We start from the raw sequence: 21,591 nt of genomic DNA on the forward strand, positions 1-21,591 counted from the left end.
AAGGTAAAATAACCAAAATGCAATGCAGCTTTGGATCAATACGATCCACGTGCCCTTCATGTACTTTCTTTTCTACCAAGGCCAATTCTTTCTCAGCCTCAGGTGATAATTCCCTTGGACTATTTAAGTCCTTGTCACCTTCTAAGGTTTTGAACAAATTATGCAGTTCATCATTTTTTTTTTGTTTTTTTTGTTTTTTCGAGACAGGGTTTCTCTGTGTAGCTTTGCGCCTGTCCTGGAACTCACTTGGTAGCCCAGGCTGGCCTCGAACTCACAGAGATCCGCCTGGCTCTGCCTCCCGAGTGCTGGGATTAAAGGCGTGCGCCACCACCGCCCGGCGAGTTCATCATTTTTTACTCCAACAATAGTTCATAGATGAGAAATATCTCCAAATAATCTTTGAAAGTCATTAAGAGTCTGTAGTCTATCTCTCCTAATTTGCACCTTTTGGGGTCTAACTTTTTGTAGCTCTATTTTATATCCTAAATTATTAATTGAATCTCCTCTTTGGATCTTTTCAGGAGCAATTTGTAATCCTTAGCAAGGCAAAATTTTCTTTATTTCTTCAAACATTCTTTCTAAAGTATTTGCATTTGAGTCAGCTAGTAAAATATCATCCATATAATGATAAATTACAGATTTAGGAAATTTTTTGCATATCACTTCCAATGGCTGTTGTACAAAATATTGGCACAGAGTTGGGCTATTCAACATTCCCTGTGGGAGGACCCTCCACTGAAATCTTTTTCAAACTAAAAGCAATCAAAAGAGATCAAGAAAGACATTACATACTCATCATCACAGGAAAGATCCACCAAGGTGAAGTTTCAATTCTGAACATTTATGCCCAAAACACAAGGGCACCCACATATGTAAAAGAAACATTACTAAAGCTTAAATCACATATAAAACCACACACATTAATAGTGGGAGACTTCAACACCCCACTCTCACCACTGGACAGATCTCCCAAATCGAACCCTAATAGAGATATAAGGAACTTAACTGATGTTATGACTCAAATGAACTTAATTGATATCTACAGAACATTCCATCCTAACAAAATGAATATACCTTCTTCTCAGCACCCCATGGAACCTTTTCTAAAATGGACCATATACTCAGCCACAAAGCAAAACTCAACAGATACAAAACAATTGGAATAACCTAATGTGTTCTATCAGACCACCATGGTATAAGGTTAGATTTCAATAACAACAAAAATTACAGAAAGCCTACAATTTCATGGAAACTGAATAATGCTCAACTGAATCACCAATGGGTCAAGGAAGAAATAAGAAAGAAATTAAAGACTTCCTAGAGATCAATGAAAATGAATATAACACATACCCAAACTTATGGGAGGCTATGAAAGCAGTGTTAAGAGAAAATTCATAGCACTAAAAGCCCATATAAAGAAGTTGGAGAAATCTCACACTAGTGACTTAACAGCACACCTGAAAGCCCTATAACAAGAAGAAGCAAAGTCACCCATGAGGAATAGTCACCAGGAAATTATCAAATTGAGAGCTGAAAACCATAAATAGAAACAAAGAGAACAATACAAAGAATCAATGAAACAAAGAGTTGGTTCTTTGAGAAAATCAACAAGATAGACAAGCCCTTATCCAAATTAACCAAAAGGCAGAGAGAGCGCATCCAAATTAGCAAAATCAGAAATGAAAAGGAAGACATAACAACTAACACTGAGGAAATCCAGAGAACCATCAGGTCATACTTCAAAATCCTGTACTCCACAAAACTGGAAAATCTAAAAGAAATGGATAATTTTCTGGATAGGTACCACATACCTAAGTTAAATCAAGACCAGATAAACTATTTAAATAGACCAATAACCCCTAAGGAAATAGAAGCAGTCATTAAAAGTCTCCCAACCAAAAAAAGCCCAGGACCAGATGGTTTCAGTGCAGAATTCTACCAGATCTTCAAAGAAGAGCTAATACCAATACTCTTCAAATTGTTTCACACAATAGAAACAGAAGGAACATTACCAAACTCTTTTTATGAGGCTACAGTTACCCTGATACCCAAACCACACAAAGATGCAACAAAGAAAGAGAATTACAGACCAATCTCCCTCATGAACATTGATGCAAAAATACTCAATAAAATACTGGCAAACAGACTCCAAGAACACATCAAAACAATTATCCACCATGATCAAGTAGGCTTCATCCCAGGGATGCAACGGTGGTTCAACACACAAAAGTCCATCAATGTAATAAACCATATAAACAAACCGAAAGAAAAAACCATGTGATCATCTCACTAGATGCTGAAAAGGCCTTTGACAAAATCTGATACCTCTTCATGATAAAGGTCTTAGAGAGATCAGGAATACAGGGAACATACCTAAACATAATAAAGGCAATTTACAGCAAACATCAAAGTAAATGAAGAGAAACTCAAAGCAATTCCACTAAAATCAGAAACAAGTCAAGGCTGTCTGCTCTCCTCATACTTATTCAATATAGTACTTGAAGTTCTAGCCAGAGCAATAAGACAACATAAGGAGATTAAGGGAATACAAATTGTAAAGGAAGAAGTGAAACTTTCACTATTTGCAGATGATATGATAGTATACATAAGTGAACCCAAATATTCGACCAAGGAACTCATTCAGCTTATAAACGCCTTCAGCAACATAGCAGGATACAAGATCAATTCAAAAAAAATCAGTAGCTCTCCTATATACAAACGACAAACTAGCTGAGAAAGAAATCAGAGATACATCACCCTTTACAATAGCCACAAATGATATAAAATACCTTGGGGTAATTCTAACTAAACAAGTAAAGGACCTGTATGACAGGAACTTAAAGTCCCTGAAGAAAGAAATTGAAGAAGATGTCAGAAAATGGAAAGATCTCCCATGCTCATGGATAGGTAGGATTAACATAATAAAAATGGCAATCTTATCAAAAGAAATCCACAGATTCAATGCAATCCCCATCAAAATACCAACACAATTCTTCACAGACCTGGAAAGAACAAAATCAATTTCATATGGGAAAACAAAAAACCCAGAATAGCCAAAAGAATCCTGTACAATAAAACAACCTCTGGAGGCATCATGATCCCTGACTTCAAGCTCTACTATAGAGCTACAGTAATAAAAAACAGCTTAGTACTGGCATAAAAACCAACACGTGGACCAATGGAATCGAATTGAAGACCTTGACATTAATCCACACACCAATGAACCTATACTCCTCAAATTATTCTACAAAATAGAAACAGAAGGAACAGTGCCCAATTTGTTTTTCAAGGCTATAGCTACCAATACCAACATAAATAACCACAAAGAAATAGCTACAGAACAGTTTCCCTTATGAATAAAATACTTACAAACTGAATCCAGGAGCACATCAAAAAGATCATCCACCATGATCAAGTAGGCTTCAGCCTAGAAATGCAGGGATGGATGAACATAGTTAAGTTGATAAATGTAACCCACCATATAAACAAACTGAAAGTCAAACACCACAGGATCATCCCATTAGATGTAGACAACACCTTTCACAGTACCCAACAGCCCTTCATGATAAAAGTTCTGGAGAGATCAGGAATAAAAAGAACATACATAACTCAATAAGGGCATTATACAGGAAACAGATAGCCAACATCAACTTAAATGAAGAGAAACTCAAAGCTTTTCCACTAACATCAGGAACAAGACAAAGTTGTCCACTCTTTCCATAACTATTCAATACAGTACTTGAAGTCTTGACTAGAGCAATAACACAACTGATGAAGATGAAGGAAATACATCTTGAAAAGGAAGAAGTCAAAATATCTTTATTTGCAGATAATAGGATAGTCTTAAATGATCATAAAAATCCACCAGATAACACCTACAGCTGACAAACACCTTCAGCAAAGTAGCAGGATACCAAATTAACTCACATAAATCAAGAGCCCTCCTTCATACAAATGGCAAATACACTGAGAAAGAATTCAGGGAAACAATACCCTTCACAATAACCTCAGATAATTTATTGTATCTTGGGATAACCAAACAAGTGAAAGACTTGTTTGATAAAATCAGGTCCTTTACAAATATATTATAGCTTCCAGCTGAGTTTTTTTTTATGGGATTGCTGAATGTGCAAACTAATGAGTTTCTGTTTCTTGTGCCTTCTCTTGGGCTCTTTTCATTTCTTGTTTGTTTATTCAATTTTGATGTGTTAGTTTGTGGTTTATCTTATTATATTTTATTTTATATCATTATTACCTTATAGAAGCCTGGTTACTTTCTAATAAGAGACAGAAATGGGGTGGATCCAGGGGGTAGAGGAGGTGGGAGAAGCCAGGAGGAGTAAAAGGATGAAACCATAATCAGGATATATTTTGTGAGAAAAAAAATCTATTTTCAACAGAAGAAACAAAGATGTTAAAAAAGAATTATGGAAACTGAAATGTTCACACAGACTGCATACAAGCAAGCTATGTCTCCTGTACCTACATATTAGATGGAAAGAGTACATGTCAACTTGGAGCATACTATGTCATACAAGATACTGTCAAACCAAGGTACAGACAGAGTCTCAAGGGAAGCTTTAGTAGGGAAGGTGAAGGTTGGTAGAATGAAGATTAAAAGTTCACAATCATCCTTCAACGGGCTTCTTGTATAATTATTGCCTCTCTTGTACTTAACTGTATTATAGAAGGGACCATGTCTCTAATTGGAGAATATCCACCTATCTAATTCTAGAACCTAAGTGTATACCAATGCATGTCTACACAACTTTCAGATAATATGTAGTAGGCATTCAAAGTGTGAACAAATACAACATATATGTTCTCTGTGTCTAGAGTAAATGATGTTGTGTTTATAGAGAAAGACTGTGCAAAAATAGCCCCATGTGGGACCTACACTGGGCTCTGTATGGACCTTAACCAATAGAAAAGCTGTGAGTCCTTTCCATGCAGATATGTCCAAACTTTGGAAATTGCAACCAGACTTGATCACCAACAAAGTTCACAGTCACTCCAAAATGGAGTAAAAAATGGAATGAACTTTCCATAATGTTCCAAGTAAATTCTCAACTTTGTGTTGGGCTGCATTTATAGATATCCTTGGCTACATGCGCCTTTGGGCTGTAGATTGGACAAGCCTTAGAGAGTTTCTACCATAAGGCAATTTGCTCACCTACAGCTGTCTATCTAAACAAACTAACCAGCAAACAAATGATCAGAGGCTGCTTATTCCGATAAATAATGTCATGTCTTTCAGATGAACATATGCATGCTCTGCAGTTAACTGTAAGCTGCTCAAAGAAGTTGGGGAAAAGAGAAGTTTATAAAAATAATTACAAGGAGTATTAGAGCTAGTACATGGAGCAAATACTCTTTTGGCCATGTTTGATTAGCTTTGGTTGTACACAACATAACCTAGAGTCATCTGAAAAGAAGAAACCTCAACTTAAGAATTGCCTACATCAGATTGACCTGAGGGGCATTGTCTTGATTATCAACTGATGCAAGAAGTCCCAGCCTCCTAAGATCCTGGGTAGCTGAATAGATAGACATTTTTGGAGGTTACTATATCAAACAAGAATGTAGAAGCCTTGTTCCCCTTTCTCATTCCTCAGCCTGTGCTCTGCTTCCTCCATACCCTTTGGGTATCCTTCATAGGAAGCTAATGGATAAAAGCTTTAGTCCCTGAACTCCGAGAGGAGCTGCAGGAACTAACCACATGCAGTGAGGGGTTGTAGGACCCCAGGGTGTGCACGCTTTCTCAGAAGCACAGGTAAGACAGTCTGGGGCTTGGAAGTGGCATCTCATGTGAGAGGGACAACCTTGGGGCACAGCCTGTCATGTGAGGTCTGACAGGGTCTCAGTGTCAGAGCTGACCGGACTTAGAGGTTGCACAGCTGGTGTCTGCTGCAGAACTGAACTGTTGCTTGTTTTTTGAAGAAAACCCAGATATTTTAGAATCATGGAAGCGATGTTATGAGAGAAATGTTAAAGAACCATCTTTAGAACATCTTTTTCTACTATGTCATCATAGTAGGAACCCCATGACTCTGTACCCATTGCACCTCTCTTTCTATCCCTCCTCAGGGTGACGTTACATCACACCTGAGGCCACTGCGATCTGCTTTCTGTGTTGACCATGCCTGTGTGGAGCTGCCTGGTGACAGGAGCAGGAGGGTTTCTGGGCCAGAGGATCATCCGCATGTTGGCTTATGAGAAAAACCTGCAGGAGATCAGGGCCTTGTTCAGGTCCTTCACTCCAAAACACAGGGAGGAATTATCCAGTAAGTGACCTGGAGGCTGGTGAACACGGACTGGGCATGGGGAGGGCTTCCTTGTCACCAAGTAAGAAACAGGTGGATCTTTGAAGAGCCTCAGCAGGAGTAATCACAGTTGAGACAGCATAAAAGGCACTGAATAGTTGGAAAAAGTAGATTCTGGCCTGACCCAGAACTAGAGAACATGGCCATGGGCAGGCCCTTGGTCTTCAGGCTGCTCTCCTATTTAGACATTGCAGATCAGTTTTCTCACTGCTAGAAGCTTTCTTGTTTTAAACTGTCTCCACATGGCAATATTGTGCAACACTGGCAAAAGATTATTAAACTAGAGACCTGAGCAGTGTGAACCTGCCTCCTTTGAACATTCCCTTTCGACTTTGTAGTTTCTTTTTATTTAAGACTAGGGGAGAGTGAAGTTCATAGCAGGAAGTGACTATAATGTAAAGGTAAATTGATGAAGTTGGTAGGGAGGGAGAGAGAGGGAGAGGGAGAGGGGGACTAGAGAGCATATACACAGGATAGAAGCAGACTGAGGGCCAGGTAGATTTCATATGTGTCATGGGGTTTCCTTCAATGTCTTTCCCATCATTCCTCCTCTCTGTCCTTCATCCTCAAAGGATGTTTACAGATGCTGGAGAGGTACCTTATGTTTTTATGCTATCTCTCCCCCACCCCAGGCCAAGTTTAAGCACTGGGTTGATAGTGCATTTCCCTGCTGCTCCATTCTCACATCCTCTGTGGATGTAGCTTGTGAAGGACCCTTGCTCCTACTGTGAGGCCATTATGAATGCATCTCTTCCTCCATACTCTCCAGAGTTTATTCAACCCCTTTGCTTGGATCACACCCACCCATCCCTTGGCTTTGTCAGATAGGGTCTGTATAAAACCTCTTATCAGACACTGTATAGTTTGATTTTGATTGTCCTTCCTTCCCAAGGTGAACCAATACCTGCAGCTGGTGTGATGCGGTCCTATGAAGAAGGAAGGTGATTGAGGCCTGTCTTAGTCACTTTTCTATTACTGGGATAAGACACCATGACCAAAACAACTTATAGAAGAAAGAGATAGTTGGGGACTTAGAGTTTTCAGAGAGTTAGAGCTGATGACTGTCACGGCAGGGAGCAGGGCAGGCAGCAGGCAGCATGGCACTGTAGCAATAGCTGAGAGCTCATGTCTTGACCCACAAGCCAAGGCAGAGAACTAACTGGGAATGATGCAAGTCTTTTGAATCCTCAAAGACCATGCCCAGGGACACACTTCCTCCTCAAAGGCAATACTTCCTAACCTTTCCACCAATGGGGACCAAGTATTCAAATACATGAACCTATGGGAGTCATTCTCTTTCAAACCACCACAACTCAGTGTCCAAACACTTTAAGACATACTTGAGCAACAAATAAGTTTAGAAATAGTAGTTCTTGGGCTACACTTATCTGGAATCCATTGTCAAATTAAATTTTATCTATTACAGAAAGGATTAGCACACAAAGATACTGGGTCAGTATTGTTGTGTTAAATGTAATAGTGTTCAGAGTTTTGACAAGCAACAGTTGCAAGGGTCTTCTTTTCAGCTGGGACTTCCATCTCATCCCTGCATGGTCTGGAAGCCCCATTCCTGTCTCTCTCTCCAAACCCTGCCCATTCAGAGCATCTTAAAACAAACAAAAAGGGTGATGTGGGTGTATATCAGTGGGCCCTGCCAAGATATGCCACTAAGAGAAAAATGTAAGCAGTCTGGCAAAGGCTCTCTCTTTACCTAGAGTTCAACCTGTTCAGGCCAACAGAGACAGAGTTAGGAATGTATATCTAACCTCCTTGCTTTAATACCTCATTAAATTAGCATTGTTTCACATCCTATTTTCCTTAAACCTTATTTTCAGGATAGGACAGGAATTATACAAAAATACATCCTAATCTAAAATATCTTGGACACCTGTTGTTGCCTCCTTGGTAGGCCCACTCCATGTGGTCACCTTTTGTTAAGATGGCAATGAAGTCACATGACCCCCCTGTTCTCCAGCCCTAGCAGAGATGGCTGCCAGCCTCCTAACTGTCCTTCGTTTAGTTTAGATGGTGGAGAACCATGTGTTGTTTCCCAGAGCAGCTCCAGTTTAGAGTTCCAAGTTTTAAGTTAATTTTTGTTACAGATTTTTAACCATGCTAGACTCCCTCAGCTTTTTTTTTAATAAAGTAGAATAGCATAAAAGAACTTTAATATTATTTATAATGCAATGACATACAAATCTCTGTTATTACACTAGATTCAGTGGCCAGAAATCCCAGAGGCAAATTCAGAGCCCAGGCAGATGGTTGCAACAGTAACAGCTGAGATTGCACCAAGACACAGGGAACATAGTAAACTCAACAGATTTTTAGCCATACCCAAATCCCTTGGCTGTTTTTTTTTAAAATGAAGGAGAGCAATTTTAAAGGAAGACACACACACACACACACACACACACACACACACACACACACACACAAACCTAATAAGAACCAAACAAATTCCATTTGCATTATAGTTAAGAGCTAAAACAAAATTTTTAATACAATTCCATTTTATCCCTTAAGGAAGAAAAAAAACTATTTTTTTTTAAATTTTTAAGCATGTAGCAATGTTATACTATGAAAACACTGATAACAGGGGTTGGGGATTTAGCTCAGTGGTAGAGCGATTGCCTAGCAAGCACAAGGCCCTGGGTTCTGTCCTTAGCTCAGGGGAAAATAAAAGGAAAAACACTGATAACAAAACATGCATTCAAACATATCAGATTTCTGGAGATCTTATATAACCTTGGGACATATATAAATGCATATTTAAAAATACAGGTCTAACATGTAGATCCTTTGGAATTCCAGGAGCTTCTGAAATCCCAAAGTGAGTAGTACATGAAAAGCATTGCATTTTTAGTTTGTAAAATATATGAAATGTTGAAGTACTTAGTAAAAATTACAAAACAACACAAAAAAAATCACCAAAAAAAAAAAAATAAAGACGCAGGAGATGTCAGAATATAGATGGCCTACCTGTACCAAAGAGGTGGGGGAGGGGCCACAGTTCTCTATTAAGATCAGATGAAAGAAACCTATGTTGGTTTTGCTCTTCCCTGTATTGATTATTGAACCCTATGCTTTTTGTTTATTGGGAAAACTCCCCAATATGAACATGGAGAATCAAAGGTTATGCAGGTGCTAATATTCCTTGATATCTGTTCATTGTCTATTTGATCTCATGTGCATCTTCCCTGAAGTTTCAGGGGTCTCTTTGAGCACCAATGCTAATAGGTAACAGTTCCTGGGAGGCAAGAAGGTAGTTCAATACCACTAAGTAGCTGGTGTTGGTTCCAGTTTCTGGATTCTGACACTGAATGGTTTAATCTTGCTGTATTTAAGCACAGCAGAATTCAGCAAAAACTTTCCTGGTGATAATTAACTCAATACCATGTGCACAATAAAGCACATATAAACCTTAAGAAACAAATTATGCTAAATAACTATCAGACATGACAAGTACACGTGATGCCTTCCATAAAGATAGGTTCTATGGATTGAGAAAAGTCTAGGGTAGAGTCCAGTGTGATTTCCAGACACACAGGTTGTATAAAGGTGGCCAGGCTAGAATGCATATATGCTTCCAGTGTTCTGAACAGACAACTGGTTATGCATCCCTTTCCTTGAAGGAACAACTCTGTATGCTAACATTCCAGGTTCCCCTAGTGCTCATCTGTGGGCATGAGGACCTCTGTGCCTCCTACAAGAAGTCCTGTGCCTTTCTGAAATCATTTTGCAGTTTTCTCCATCCATTCACACCCTTCCAATTGTTTCCTTCATTCTGGGTCTTATCTCTCTTTCCTAATTTGGGACTATCATTATCTTTAGGGAAACAACTAAGCAAACAAAACCAAACAACCAAACCAAACAAAAACAAAAACAAAAACACTACTTCTGCCTTCTTCTCAACACATTTTCCTATTTTATATTTATCCTCAGAAATCCTTTGTTAATACACAAAATGCCAAAATAAACCGTAAATTTCTGCTTCATGTTTTACTACTTTAACTTCCTTACAAATAACCTAGTCACCCTGTCTCCAAACCAGCAAACAAAGAAATAAATAAGCTAAAGAATCTTGGTAATGATTACTATTAATGTGAGGACGCACCATGACCAAAAACAACTTGGGGAGGAAAGTGTTTATTTGGCTTGAGCTTCCATATCACTCTTCATCATCCAAAGGAAATGAGGACAGGGACTTACACAGGGCAGGAACCTGCAGGCAGGAGCTGATACAGGGGCCATGAAAGGAGGTGTTTACTGATTTGCTCTCATGGCTTCTTAGCCTGCTTTCTTGAGATGGTGCCACCCACATTCATCACTAATGATGAAAATACGCAACAGGACCTTACAGGAGGTTGGTATTCATGAGTACCTGTTCAAGTGAAGCTTGCATTCTACCATTTAAAGATATAAAAGAAACAAATGCCCTAAATGCGAAGGATGCCAGATGCCTTTGTGTTAGGTAGAGAGAAGAACAAGGAGGGGTGTAAAGACAACAGAGTCAACAGACTGGAAAGGAGGGGTGAGGAGTTCTGCTTAAACAGACAGGCCAAGGAAGGCCTTGTCACTATGAGCTACATTCTCATTACAAAGAATATATGTCATTCCATTTTTTTTCTCAAATGACAAATGAACGGATGAAACAGACACAGGTTGTATACAATCTGAGAGAAATCTATCCAACACCAAAGTCGGATCTATCTGAAGGTGCTGTACAGCATCTACAATAAATCCGAGTTGCTCCATCTGTCTGTCTCCTGTATTAGACTGGACACTATTAGAAGTCATGAGTTACCATATAATTCTGTTATAAGGTAAATTAATACTCATATTTTACAAACAGTAAAACTGAGACTTTAGTAGCTGTTTACCATCACATGGCTAAACAGAGACTCAAGTGTTGCCCAAGAATCTGAGCACCAAGATGCCAGTCATAATGCTTTGAGTACTAATAGTTTAGAAAAAATTAAATTGGGATTCCTACTTTTATAATAACTATACTCACTGTTACTAATGGTAGAGACGAATAAGTCTCTAGAAAATCTAGCCATATATTTGAGGAGAATGAAAGGTACTAGGATGAACCCAGAGTGCATGTGCAAAGGAAGGTCATAGCAACTTTGGGGATGGATGTGTACACACACTACAGGAAAAACATTTGGTCACTGGCCAAGTATTTACCAAATACATAACAATGGGAGTCAATTAATGATTTAAAGCAGATGCACAATTAATATATAGCATGTGGTATTTCATTAAGAGGACAGACTAGAGAGGGTGAACAAAAACTAACAACTCAGCTAATGGGGTAATACTAAGACTGCAAAGAAAAAGCTCTATGCAAGAGAGGGAAAGCTGTAGAATTTTCAGCAAGTGTGATCCCTAAATATTTATGCAATAAATGAACATGTTCATATTTGGAGGAATCCTATTTAATAAACTCTGTTATCAAATGTTAGTAAACATTTTTGCCAGCTTTAATTTAAAAAGCCCACTCTGTTGCCACAGAAACTGTCCCATCATAACTGTAATATTCGTTTTAGAAATACATTGGGATAGCCATGAATATATCCACTATTATATTAGTTCACATATTATTATATGCTGATGTATTATATGTCATTCTGTATGGATATATACCTAATATAATGATTGGTTTATATGATTTTGGTAGGATGTGCATTGTATGTAATTAAAAATTATTAAGTTCTTATGTTACTTCATTCTGTAATGTATAAATTGTTACGTCTGGAACTCCCATCTCTTTTCTGTGTTTTAAGTTACATGTCAAGAGGGTAAAAAAGAAAATATCCTGATTGTTTCATAAGACATCACCATTGTGAACTTGATGATAATAAACCCATCTTGAGGAAGTTAAAGAATACTCTGTACTTCCAACACCGTCTCTGTAACTGAGCCAGTGTTCCTAAGACATGTGCAGCAAGCTTCACTATCTTTTTTTAAAATTTTGTCTGGGATTATCTACCTCAAAGAAATGTGAGGAGCTGAAATAGGTAATTTTTTAGGAAAGTGAAATGTATAATTTATCTATTCACACACACACACACACACACACACACACACACACACACACACACACACACGATGAGCATTATATAAATCCATTTACATATACCAATCCTCACATTTTAGTGCAGAAGCAGCATCGTTTTCTTTGTCAGGTGCTGTACAGGCTGAGTGACACACAAGATTGTAAGGAGAAGGAAGTTTCTGACCATCAGGTACCAGCAGATGGTTTCCTAGCACATTTTGCAGAGGCTTTCAAAAGAGGAACTCACATCTGTTTCTTGTTATGGAATACAATATTTGTTTAACTGTGTGAAAATGTTTTTCATTGATTTATGCTGCATTTGTTTATCTATGTAAAGGTGTGTGGCTTTTGTTTAAAAAAAAAGAAAAAAAGAAAATGCCCAACGGGCTTGCCTGCCACCTGATCATACTGAGGTAATTTCTCAGCTGAGACTCCCTCCTCTCAGAGTAGAGAATCCTTCTGGTGTCCTATAAATCAGAGACATCTCGATGGTGGAAACTACTTATTTTCCCATCCCCATGAGATCTCAAAACAAAGGGAACTTTGTCTTCTGATTCTATAGACAAAGAGACAACATAGATGTTAACTGACTTCCCGAAGATCCTGCAACTAATATAAGACAGAGAAGAGTAGGGGTCCAGGAGGTCTGGTGGTAGCCTCTGTCCTTTCAAAGGCTGGAGTGTGGTAGCTTCTCTCTGGATCTCCTACTGCAGCTCACAGCACAGCATCAGCTCTATGATGTGGCAGTGAAGAACAACTGCCAAGTCCATGGTGTCTTGGACAAGGTGAGAGATGTGGCTCTACCACAAAGCACAAAGATGTCACCTCCTGGTATCTCAGGACCCCCCAAAGAACAGATGTGTGAGTCTACTTGGTCCTGTATCTGGGCTCCTCCTGCTCTGTCACAGCAAGTTTTCTGACCCTGTCTGTCTAAAGTCAGCTACTAAGAAGAGTGGAGGAGAAATCACACAGAAAGAGACTCCCATCCTGGTACCTGCTGCCTTCCCAGAAGGCTTTTACCCTTCATCCTCTACGTCAAGGCCTTCCTGGAGTTCCCTGACAGGGGAGAGGTGGACTACAGTAGACACATTCAGGGGAGGTTGTAATCTGTCCCAAGAAGGATTTCTCCAGCTCTGGATTTCTACTTCTGCCTCTATCAAAGTATTCTTTGGCATTCATTGCAAATTTAGTTGACATGATGTCTCAAAAGAGTTGATTCTGAATGAGTCTTGATCTTAGAGTGCATAGAGAAGTGAGAATGGATTGGATGGAGGCAGAGGGACAATAGAGCCTTCACTGGAAAGATGTGTGTCCTTAGACATGTCCCTGGAGCTTTCTGCACTTTCCCCAAACTATACCAAGGACACTAGAATCCTAAGTTCATGACATAGCTGGGAAAGGAGATAGCAAACTGAGAAAGTCATGTGTAAATTATGAAGTTTGAGCCAGTGTGGGGTATTGATACAGGCTGCATTTGCCACACCATCAATTTTGTGAACTAATTTGGGTGACATTGTGATTGCTAGCTAGTATTATTCTATAAATTTGAGAGGAACCTGAAGCTATCCATTGCCCCTGGATGTAGTATGGTCCCTTGGGGGTTTCCTCATTTACAATGTATCTGTCCAATAAGAAATGCTCAGCTAAACCCATCACAGGAGCCCATTCTGAGTTCTCTCCCTGGGGCTCCAGTTGCCTCTTTGTAATTGAGCTCACTCTTCATTTGTGCTCAGCCCAGACTCAGAACGTATCAAGACCTATCAGGGGCAAAGCTCAGTTTTCCATCTTCGTGTCTCCTTCTTCTGGGTCCTCCTCACTGGAACTCTGGAGGACACAATCTGATTAACCTGTTGCTTGCCCAGGTTATTCTTATGTCTTCATGCCTGTCAATTTGCAAACTGAGAGTTCTGTTACAACTTCCCAGGGCAAGACTCTGCCTCTTTTTCTCCTTCAGCGAAAATCCACAAGTGATTCCCCATTCTCTGTTAGAGCCCACCGAGGTTTCCTAGTAGCTTTCCCCAGCAGATCTGCATAAGATGATGATTGGACCATGGGACTGAGTACAGAATGTTTGGAAGGGTCTTCACTTGGCTGTATCTAGCAAAGGGGAGGTCTTTCATCTCACCCATTGTCATTGTTAAAAACATCCCTTTTGAATAATGTTCTGGGCTGGTGAGTTTTGACCCAGGTCTTTCCGAGGCTAGCCTGTGTTTCTGTCTTTCTTCTCTTCATCTAGGTATCCCTTTCTATCTAAATATTTCCCACTTTTCCATGCTCAAGACTACCCTGGTCATAAAAGTGGGGGCCTGGTCCCCCATAATGCTCTATCAATTAAATCCTAGTTCTCCCTCTTTACATTGGACGACCATCCCATCTCTGGTTGCTTTAATCACTGTATGAATTCCCATAACTCTGTTTTTATGTGCAAAGCACAAATCATATCTCACTGCTCAGATTCATTTTCTACAAAGGGAGGGGTGGACACAGATGCTTCCTCCTTCCCTACAAATGATACATTCTGATTATTGAGCATTTATTGTTCCTTCAGTACAAAGGCCTCATTCCCAGGATCTTCTCACTCTGACTGCCCTTGAAGACCTAGGTCACTGATACTGTGTCAGGAAACATCCATCCTGTGCAGAAAGCTTCCCAATGACCTGCTTTGTGTTCCTCAGAGCTGCAGACAAAATCCAAGGTCACAGTGCTGAAGGGAGACATTCTGGATGCCCAGTGCCTGAGGAGAGCCTGCCAGGGTGTCTCTGTTGTCATCCACACCGCTGCCTCCCTTGACATCTTTGGTGCCATTCCCAGACAGACCGTCCTGGATATCAACCTGAAAGGTACAATGCCTCTGGAGGATATGGAGAGAGTGGAAAATCAGAATGGTCAAATAGCATGAGGACAGGAAGGGAAGTGCCAGCCATGGAACACCTGCTGTGCTCTGGGTCTATCAGATGCCTCTGCTTGTCAGCCCAGCTAGCAGAACTCAGGGCGGTTGTCCTTGATGTTTAGAAGAAGAGATTGTGCTGAGAGAGGAGGGAACAGAGGCCCCACAGGTAGTCATAAGGAGAGAAAAGACAAAGCCACACCCAGGACACTCCAAAAGCCAGGAAAGTTCTCCTGCTCCTCCATGCCATAGTGAGTGGACTTCATCTCCAAATGCTTGATGTTCATCCATCCACTGCCTCTCTGGACCAGACCCTGACCTTTCCTCTGTAGAGAGCCATCAAAGCCACTCCACAGGGGTCTACCAGGAAGAATGATCCAGCACTTGTTTTCTTAACAACAGTTTTCCAATTTTTACAAGGCCATCTCTTTATATTAGTGTTAGTCCACTCTTGAAGACTCATCCTAGCCAAGGCAGATAGACTCCTCCTTAGATCCTCATACCTAAATGCTTAGTCCTCGGAAAGTAGATTTGCAATATACTTTAGTAAAGGACTTTACTATATAATATGATCACACTGAACATGCACAAAAAGTGAGTCTTCTTAGTATCATGGTTTTCCAAGGTCCTGTCTGGCATGTATCCTCCACATGACCTCCAAATTTAGTGACTTGGGCTCCTTTACCAAATCAACTAATTATTTGGTGATGGCCATTCCCAACTCAAAAGTATCTCTATTACTTCTACCTGGTTACTTCTCTCACACCCTGCCCTGCACATTGGTGTGTAAATACTCAGATTCTCAGTTCCGTGTTAGTCTTAACTAAAGGAGAAAAAATATCAGCCTTTAATGCCTAGTTATAAGTGTATACTGCGTGCCTAGACATAGTGGTGCCCATTTGTAATACCAGCACTCAGGTGGCTGAGTCAGGATTATTATACCTTGGAGCCCAGTCTGGACTGCATAGGAATAAAAGTCTATCTGAAAAATAAGATAAAATAAAATAAGATAAAGACATATTGCCTTTGTACTATACCTGAGCAGGCATGCTGTAAATTCTGAACTAGTTCTGAGACTATGGTATCTTAATGAAAAGAAATACATGAAAATAAGTGACTCTTCACTTTTATTTGGGGAAGAAGCCTTTTTGAATTTTTTTATTGTCTCAGGGATCAAACCTTGCACACAGTGCAAAGGCTCAATAACTGAGCAACATCCTCAATTTAATGGGAATTTATTGATGTCAGTTTCTAGACAGCATAAAGGAATAATTTCCCAGAATAAAAATCAAGGGAAGTACTTTCCAGAATAAAAATGCTGTTTTTCTGATTCACAGTAGTAACCTGAAAAGAGGGAACCTCAGCTAAGAAATGCTCCCATCAGATTGGCCAGGGGTTATATCTGTGGGTTATTTTCTGGATCAGTGATGGATATGGGAGGGCCCGGCTCAATGTGGGGTGTGTTACCCCTAGGCAGGGGGTCCTGAGTTATACAGGTAAACAAGCTGAGCACATGGGAAGCAAAGCAGTAAAGAACATTCCTCCATGGTCCCTGCCTTTGTTCCTGGGTGACTTTCCTTATTGAGACACTGCGATGGGAACATAGAAGCCATAGAAACTGTTCCCTCCCTGCTGTGGGATGGTCTGTATGTCAAATGTGTTGCTGATTGGTCAATAAATAAATCACTGATTGGTCAGTGGCCAGGCAGGAAGTATAGGCGGGACAAGGAGGAGAATAAAGCTGGGAAGTGGAAGACTGAATGAGAGAGACATTGCCAGCCGCCATCAGGACAAGGAAGATGTAAAGTACCGGTAAGCCACAAGCCACGTGACAAGGTATAGATTAATAAAAATGGATTAATTTAAGCTGTAAGAACAGTTAGCAAGAAGCCTGCCACGGCCATACAGTTTGAAACCAATATAAGTCTCTGTGTTTACTTGGTCGGGTTTGAGCGGTTGTGGGACTGGCCGGTGACAGAGATTTATCCTGACTGTGGGCCAGGCAGGAAAACCCTAGCTACACCTCCCCACGTTCCTTTGGTCATGTGGTTATCACAGCAACAGAAAGCTAACTGGGACAGAGGTTCAGTGGGATGGGCCTAGTCTACCATGTGGAAGAGCCTAGGTGTAATCCCAACACTGAAAAGAAAAATAATTATATTCAAACAGAGAGAGAAAGAGAAAGACAGAGATAGAGAGATGGGGAGAGACAGAGAAAAGGAAAGAGAGAGCTCTATAAACTCAGAAACCTAGAAATCCCTGTTTTTCAGAATCTAAATGTCGCCTCTTTTAATTTGGGGGTTATTCTGTGGCTATAGAATGGCAGTTTGAGTCAGGATCAGGTAAGAATGTGTTTAGATCTGTAGTAGCCCTTCCATTGGGGTTGAGGTGGGGTTGACTCTGACTCCACAGTGGACCCTTGAGCTTCTTTCCTACCAGTAATGGTGAACTTCCCATGCTCAGGTACTCAGCTCCTGTTGGATGCTTGTGTGGAAGCCAGTGTCCCGGTCTTCATCTACAGCAGCTCAGTGTCTGTGGCTGGACCAAACTCCTACAAGGAGATCATCCAGAATGGCTGCGAGGAAGACCATCATGAAAGCACATGGTCTCATCCCTACCCATACAGCAAAAAGATGGCAGAGAAGGCAGTGCTGGCAGCCAATGGGAGCAGCCTGAAAGATGGTGGCACTTTGCGTACTTGTGCCTTAAGACTCCCATTCATCTATGGGGAAGGGAGTCAACACGTTTCATATGCAGTGAATAGAGCACTCAAGAACAATGGCATACTTGACAGTTTGGGCAAATTCTCTGTGATCAGCCCAGTGTTTGTGACTAATGCAGCCTGGGCACACATTCTGGCAGCCAGGGGCCTACGAGACCCCAAGAAGTCACCAAATATCCAAGGTCAGTTCTACTACATCTCAGATGACACCCCTCACCAAAGCTATGATGATTTATATTATGTCCTGAGCAAGGACTGGGGCCTCCGCCTTGGTTCCAGTTGGAGCCTTCCTCTGCCCATGGTCTACTGGCTTGCCTTCCTGTTGGAAACTGTGAGCTTCCTGCTGCGTCCCATCTACAACTACCAGCCTCCTTTTAACCGCTTTATGGTCACAGTGGTAAATAGTGTGTTCACCTTCTCCCACAAGAAAGCTCAGCGAGATCTGGGCTATGAGCCACCTGTCAGCTGGAAGGATGCCAGACAGAAAACTTCGCAGTGGATCGGGTCACTAGTGGAGCAGCACAAGGGAACACTAAACACAAAGACTCAGTGATGTGACCATGGCAGAGACATGGCTCTGAAGTTGTCAGATACTCCAAAAAGGATCTAAGATACAACCCAACTCCTACACTTCCCTTTGACACACTGGCCAACTTGTCTTCTGGTCACCAAAGCCTTGCCAGTCACTGACCCAGTCCCAAAATTTTGCCTTGAGCACTTGCCCAGAGACACACAGGCTGTGCCTCAGCTGCTATGAATAAAGGCTCAGTTTCTGGGGCTGAACTGCCCAGAGCCTCTTGTAACTTAGAATTTCATCAGTGTTTCCACTTCCCCTCTCACAGTCCCAAAGCATTGCTTGTCTGAGAAAATTCCCATTGCTTCATGAAGCTCAAAGAAAGAACAATAAAAAGGTTTCATGCCTAATCCAGAGAAGGTTGGTTTGGTGAATCTTGATTCCAGCTTTCCTTTCTATATCCAATTAAGGCCATAGTCAGAACAGAAACAGAATGTCACTCCCATGGAGGTGGGCCCAAGCATGGACTAGATGATTGACCTGGAGTGCCTCAGTTCAGCATCATCAGGTCACAGACAACATCTTGCTCATGGTCTTAGGATATTCAAACCCACTTCCTCCCACTGAATGGTGGAGCTCACACTGGTTGTCAGTGGGTACAGCACAGCCTTGAAACATAGTCTGTTCCTCCAGGGAAGAGTCTTGCCTCCCTTGGTCTCCCTCCTTCTTACCCTTCTTACCAAATATACATTGAGCTCTCTATAACCAGGACAAACATTGTTAGGTACCCAGGAGGCTGTGAGTTCTGTGACAAATGGTCCTGGACATCAGAGATGATCTGAGAGTCTCCTTGTAATGAATTCCCCCAAATGTACCTCCTCCTGAATCTATGATGTGAAAGTCTGCTATCCCTACCTCTAAATGTAGCTGCCTCTCCTCTCATCCTCAGTTTCCCAATCTCTTATGACCAGGTCCTTCTATAGCCTTAGCATCTTTCCTTCCCCTCTCATCCCTCAGCTTCCCTAGGCAGAGGAAGCCAGTCAGGACAGGTTTGAAGCCTTACAAGATAACAGGGTCAGTAGCTTACTACAGACCCCACAGTTGAAAGAGTCCCTGTCTGCTCAACCAGACATCATAAACCTGAGGGAGCTGTGGGGACACAGTATAGAGGAAAGAAAACTGTCTCTTGTCACAACTGGGTAGTAATTCACCTGCCTTTTGGTATCACAGACAACATGAAAGTCTCATCCAGCATCAAAACTTCTTTCTCACCCCACATTGATTAATGTTCATAAGATGACATTGATTGGGACTGAGCTCCTGTACGAGGATCAGGAGATAAAACCATGCTGAAGTTCTCTACAGCAAACCAAACCTAAGAGTGTTTTCCTGGTTACTACAATATCAGGAGACAGAAACAAGCACCATTTTCAAGCAGGCCATTTATAGCCTAGGAAGCCCCACTTGGTTTCACATTAGCAAGGGGTCATCTGGAAGTGGACGCTCTGACTTTGTCAGCCAGTTCTGCTTCCTTTACCCCTGCCAGAACGAGAGAGCCCCAGTTCGGCTCACTGGACAGTGTTCTATGGTAAATAAGGAAGAGTCACCTGTTTCTGAGAATAAAAGTAAATTCCAAGGACAATTTCTAGCCACAATAGGTTACATGTTTCTGTTTTGACTCCTCATCCATCAGTTCTTTGAGAGGACACTCACTAAGGATGTAGCTTCAGCATTCACTCTATAAGAGGGAGAGGAGATGCTCAGGCTCCACCCACAAGGACACAAGTAAGAGCTCTCACCTGGCCCCCAGGTTGTGGGCAGCTGAGGACTGCAGCTCATACACCCCAGGCAGCTTGTCCACAGTGAGTGTCCATGAGCCCTGGGTAAACTGAACACCTTCTACAAGCCTGTTCCATTAGCTCAGAAGGAAAGGCTATGGTGGGGTAGGAGAAAGGATCTTCAATCTTGATTTCTGCCAACTTAAATTCCTCATTGAATTCACTGGTCCATTTCCTCAGGGGAAAGCAGAATCCCAAGGTCTAACCAGGGTGAGTGGAAATGAAGGAGAGTGACCTGGTTTGTGCATCTAGCCTGACAAGCATAAGGTCTTAGAATCGTCTGGATAACAACCCGTCCCCCCCTTTCCTACTCAGTCTGGATATGAGCTTTAATTTTAAAGAGATGCAATCTGATGGAAAAGAAGTATGAAATCTAAGAAAATGTATTTGATGGTGAACTTGGGGCCCTGTCCCAGAGCTCCAACCCTGATCTAGACTTACTGTCTAGTAGAGAGAAAAATGTGACTCTAGGTACAAGGTGCACAGTGTCCTGAGAAGGTCAGGTGCTAAGTGAGGCAGTATTCCTGCTGGATGAGGGAAGTATATACTGTCAGTTTTAGCAATGAATAATGGCAGTCAGGGGACAGGCCCCCGGCCCCACTCAATATGCTATGGAAAGCAGTAAGTATTTAACTTCAGCTTCCTGGAAAGCACCCTGGGGCAGATGGATGAGAAAAGATGATGGAACATTCCAAGAGTGTAGCAGCAGCAAAGTGGAGGCCTGATGCATGTGACTGCAGCAAATGGAATTCAGGTCTAGTGAGGCAAGCTTGGGAAGAGACACTAGGGAGGATTAATTGTCCTCACTGCAGACTCATGGGCACATTTGCACCAGATACAATCTAATGTCACACAGTGCCCTCTGCTGGTTAGTTTTAATCATCGTCTTGACAGGACCTAGAATCACCTGGGAAGGCAGTCTCTACAAGGAATTATGTACACTAGGTTGGCTGCTTGCAAGGCTGTTTTCAATCAACATGAGAAGGTGTGAGAGAAAACTACGGGGACTAGAAGCAGCAAGCAGGCAGCATGGATGCATTTGCACCTTTCTGCTCCTGGCTGTGTATGTGATGTGACCAGTCTCTTAAGTCCCTGCCTTGACTTCCCCAGAATGACAGACCCTAACCTGTGATAGTATTCCAATCTCTTTCCCCCTTATTCAGCTTCTGGCCAGGGAATTTGTCACAGCGACAGAAGTGAAGCCAGAATCCAAGCTTTCAGTCCCTTATTCTGGAACTCCAAA

General features: G+C 41.4%; 1 protein-coding gene across 2 annotated transcripts; it reads left to right on the forward strand.

Annotated features, from left to right (window-relative positions):
- Positions 1–6,139: 6,139 nt before the first annotated feature.
- On the forward strand, positions 6,140–18,549 carry LOC128106076 (NADPH-dependent 3-keto-steroid reductase HSD3B3-like). Of its 2 annotated transcripts, XM_052731389.1 has the most exons (3): positions 6,140–6,284; positions 15,063–15,227; positions 17,738–18,549. In XM_052731389.1, the coding sequence occupies exons 1-3, from the start codon at positions 6,140–6,142 to the stop codon at positions 18,547–18,549; spliced, it is 1,122 nt and encodes a 373-aa protein (XP_052587349.1). The 2 variants fall into 2 exon arrangements, with proteins under 2 accessions (XP_052587349.1, XP_052587350.1); XM_052731390.1 differs by lacking the exon at positions 15,063–15,227.
- Positions 18,550–21,591: the final 3,042 nt, after the last annotated feature.

This window comes from Peromyscus californicus, unplaced genomic scaffold, assembly GCF_007827085.1.
Source record: "Peromyscus californicus insignis strain IS unplaced genomic scaffold, ASM782708v3 Scaffold_9__1_contigs__length_137607984, whole genome shotgun sequence".
Classification (NCBI taxonomy): Eukaryota; Metazoa; Chordata; class Mammalia; order Rodentia; family Cricetidae; genus Peromyscus; species Peromyscus californicus.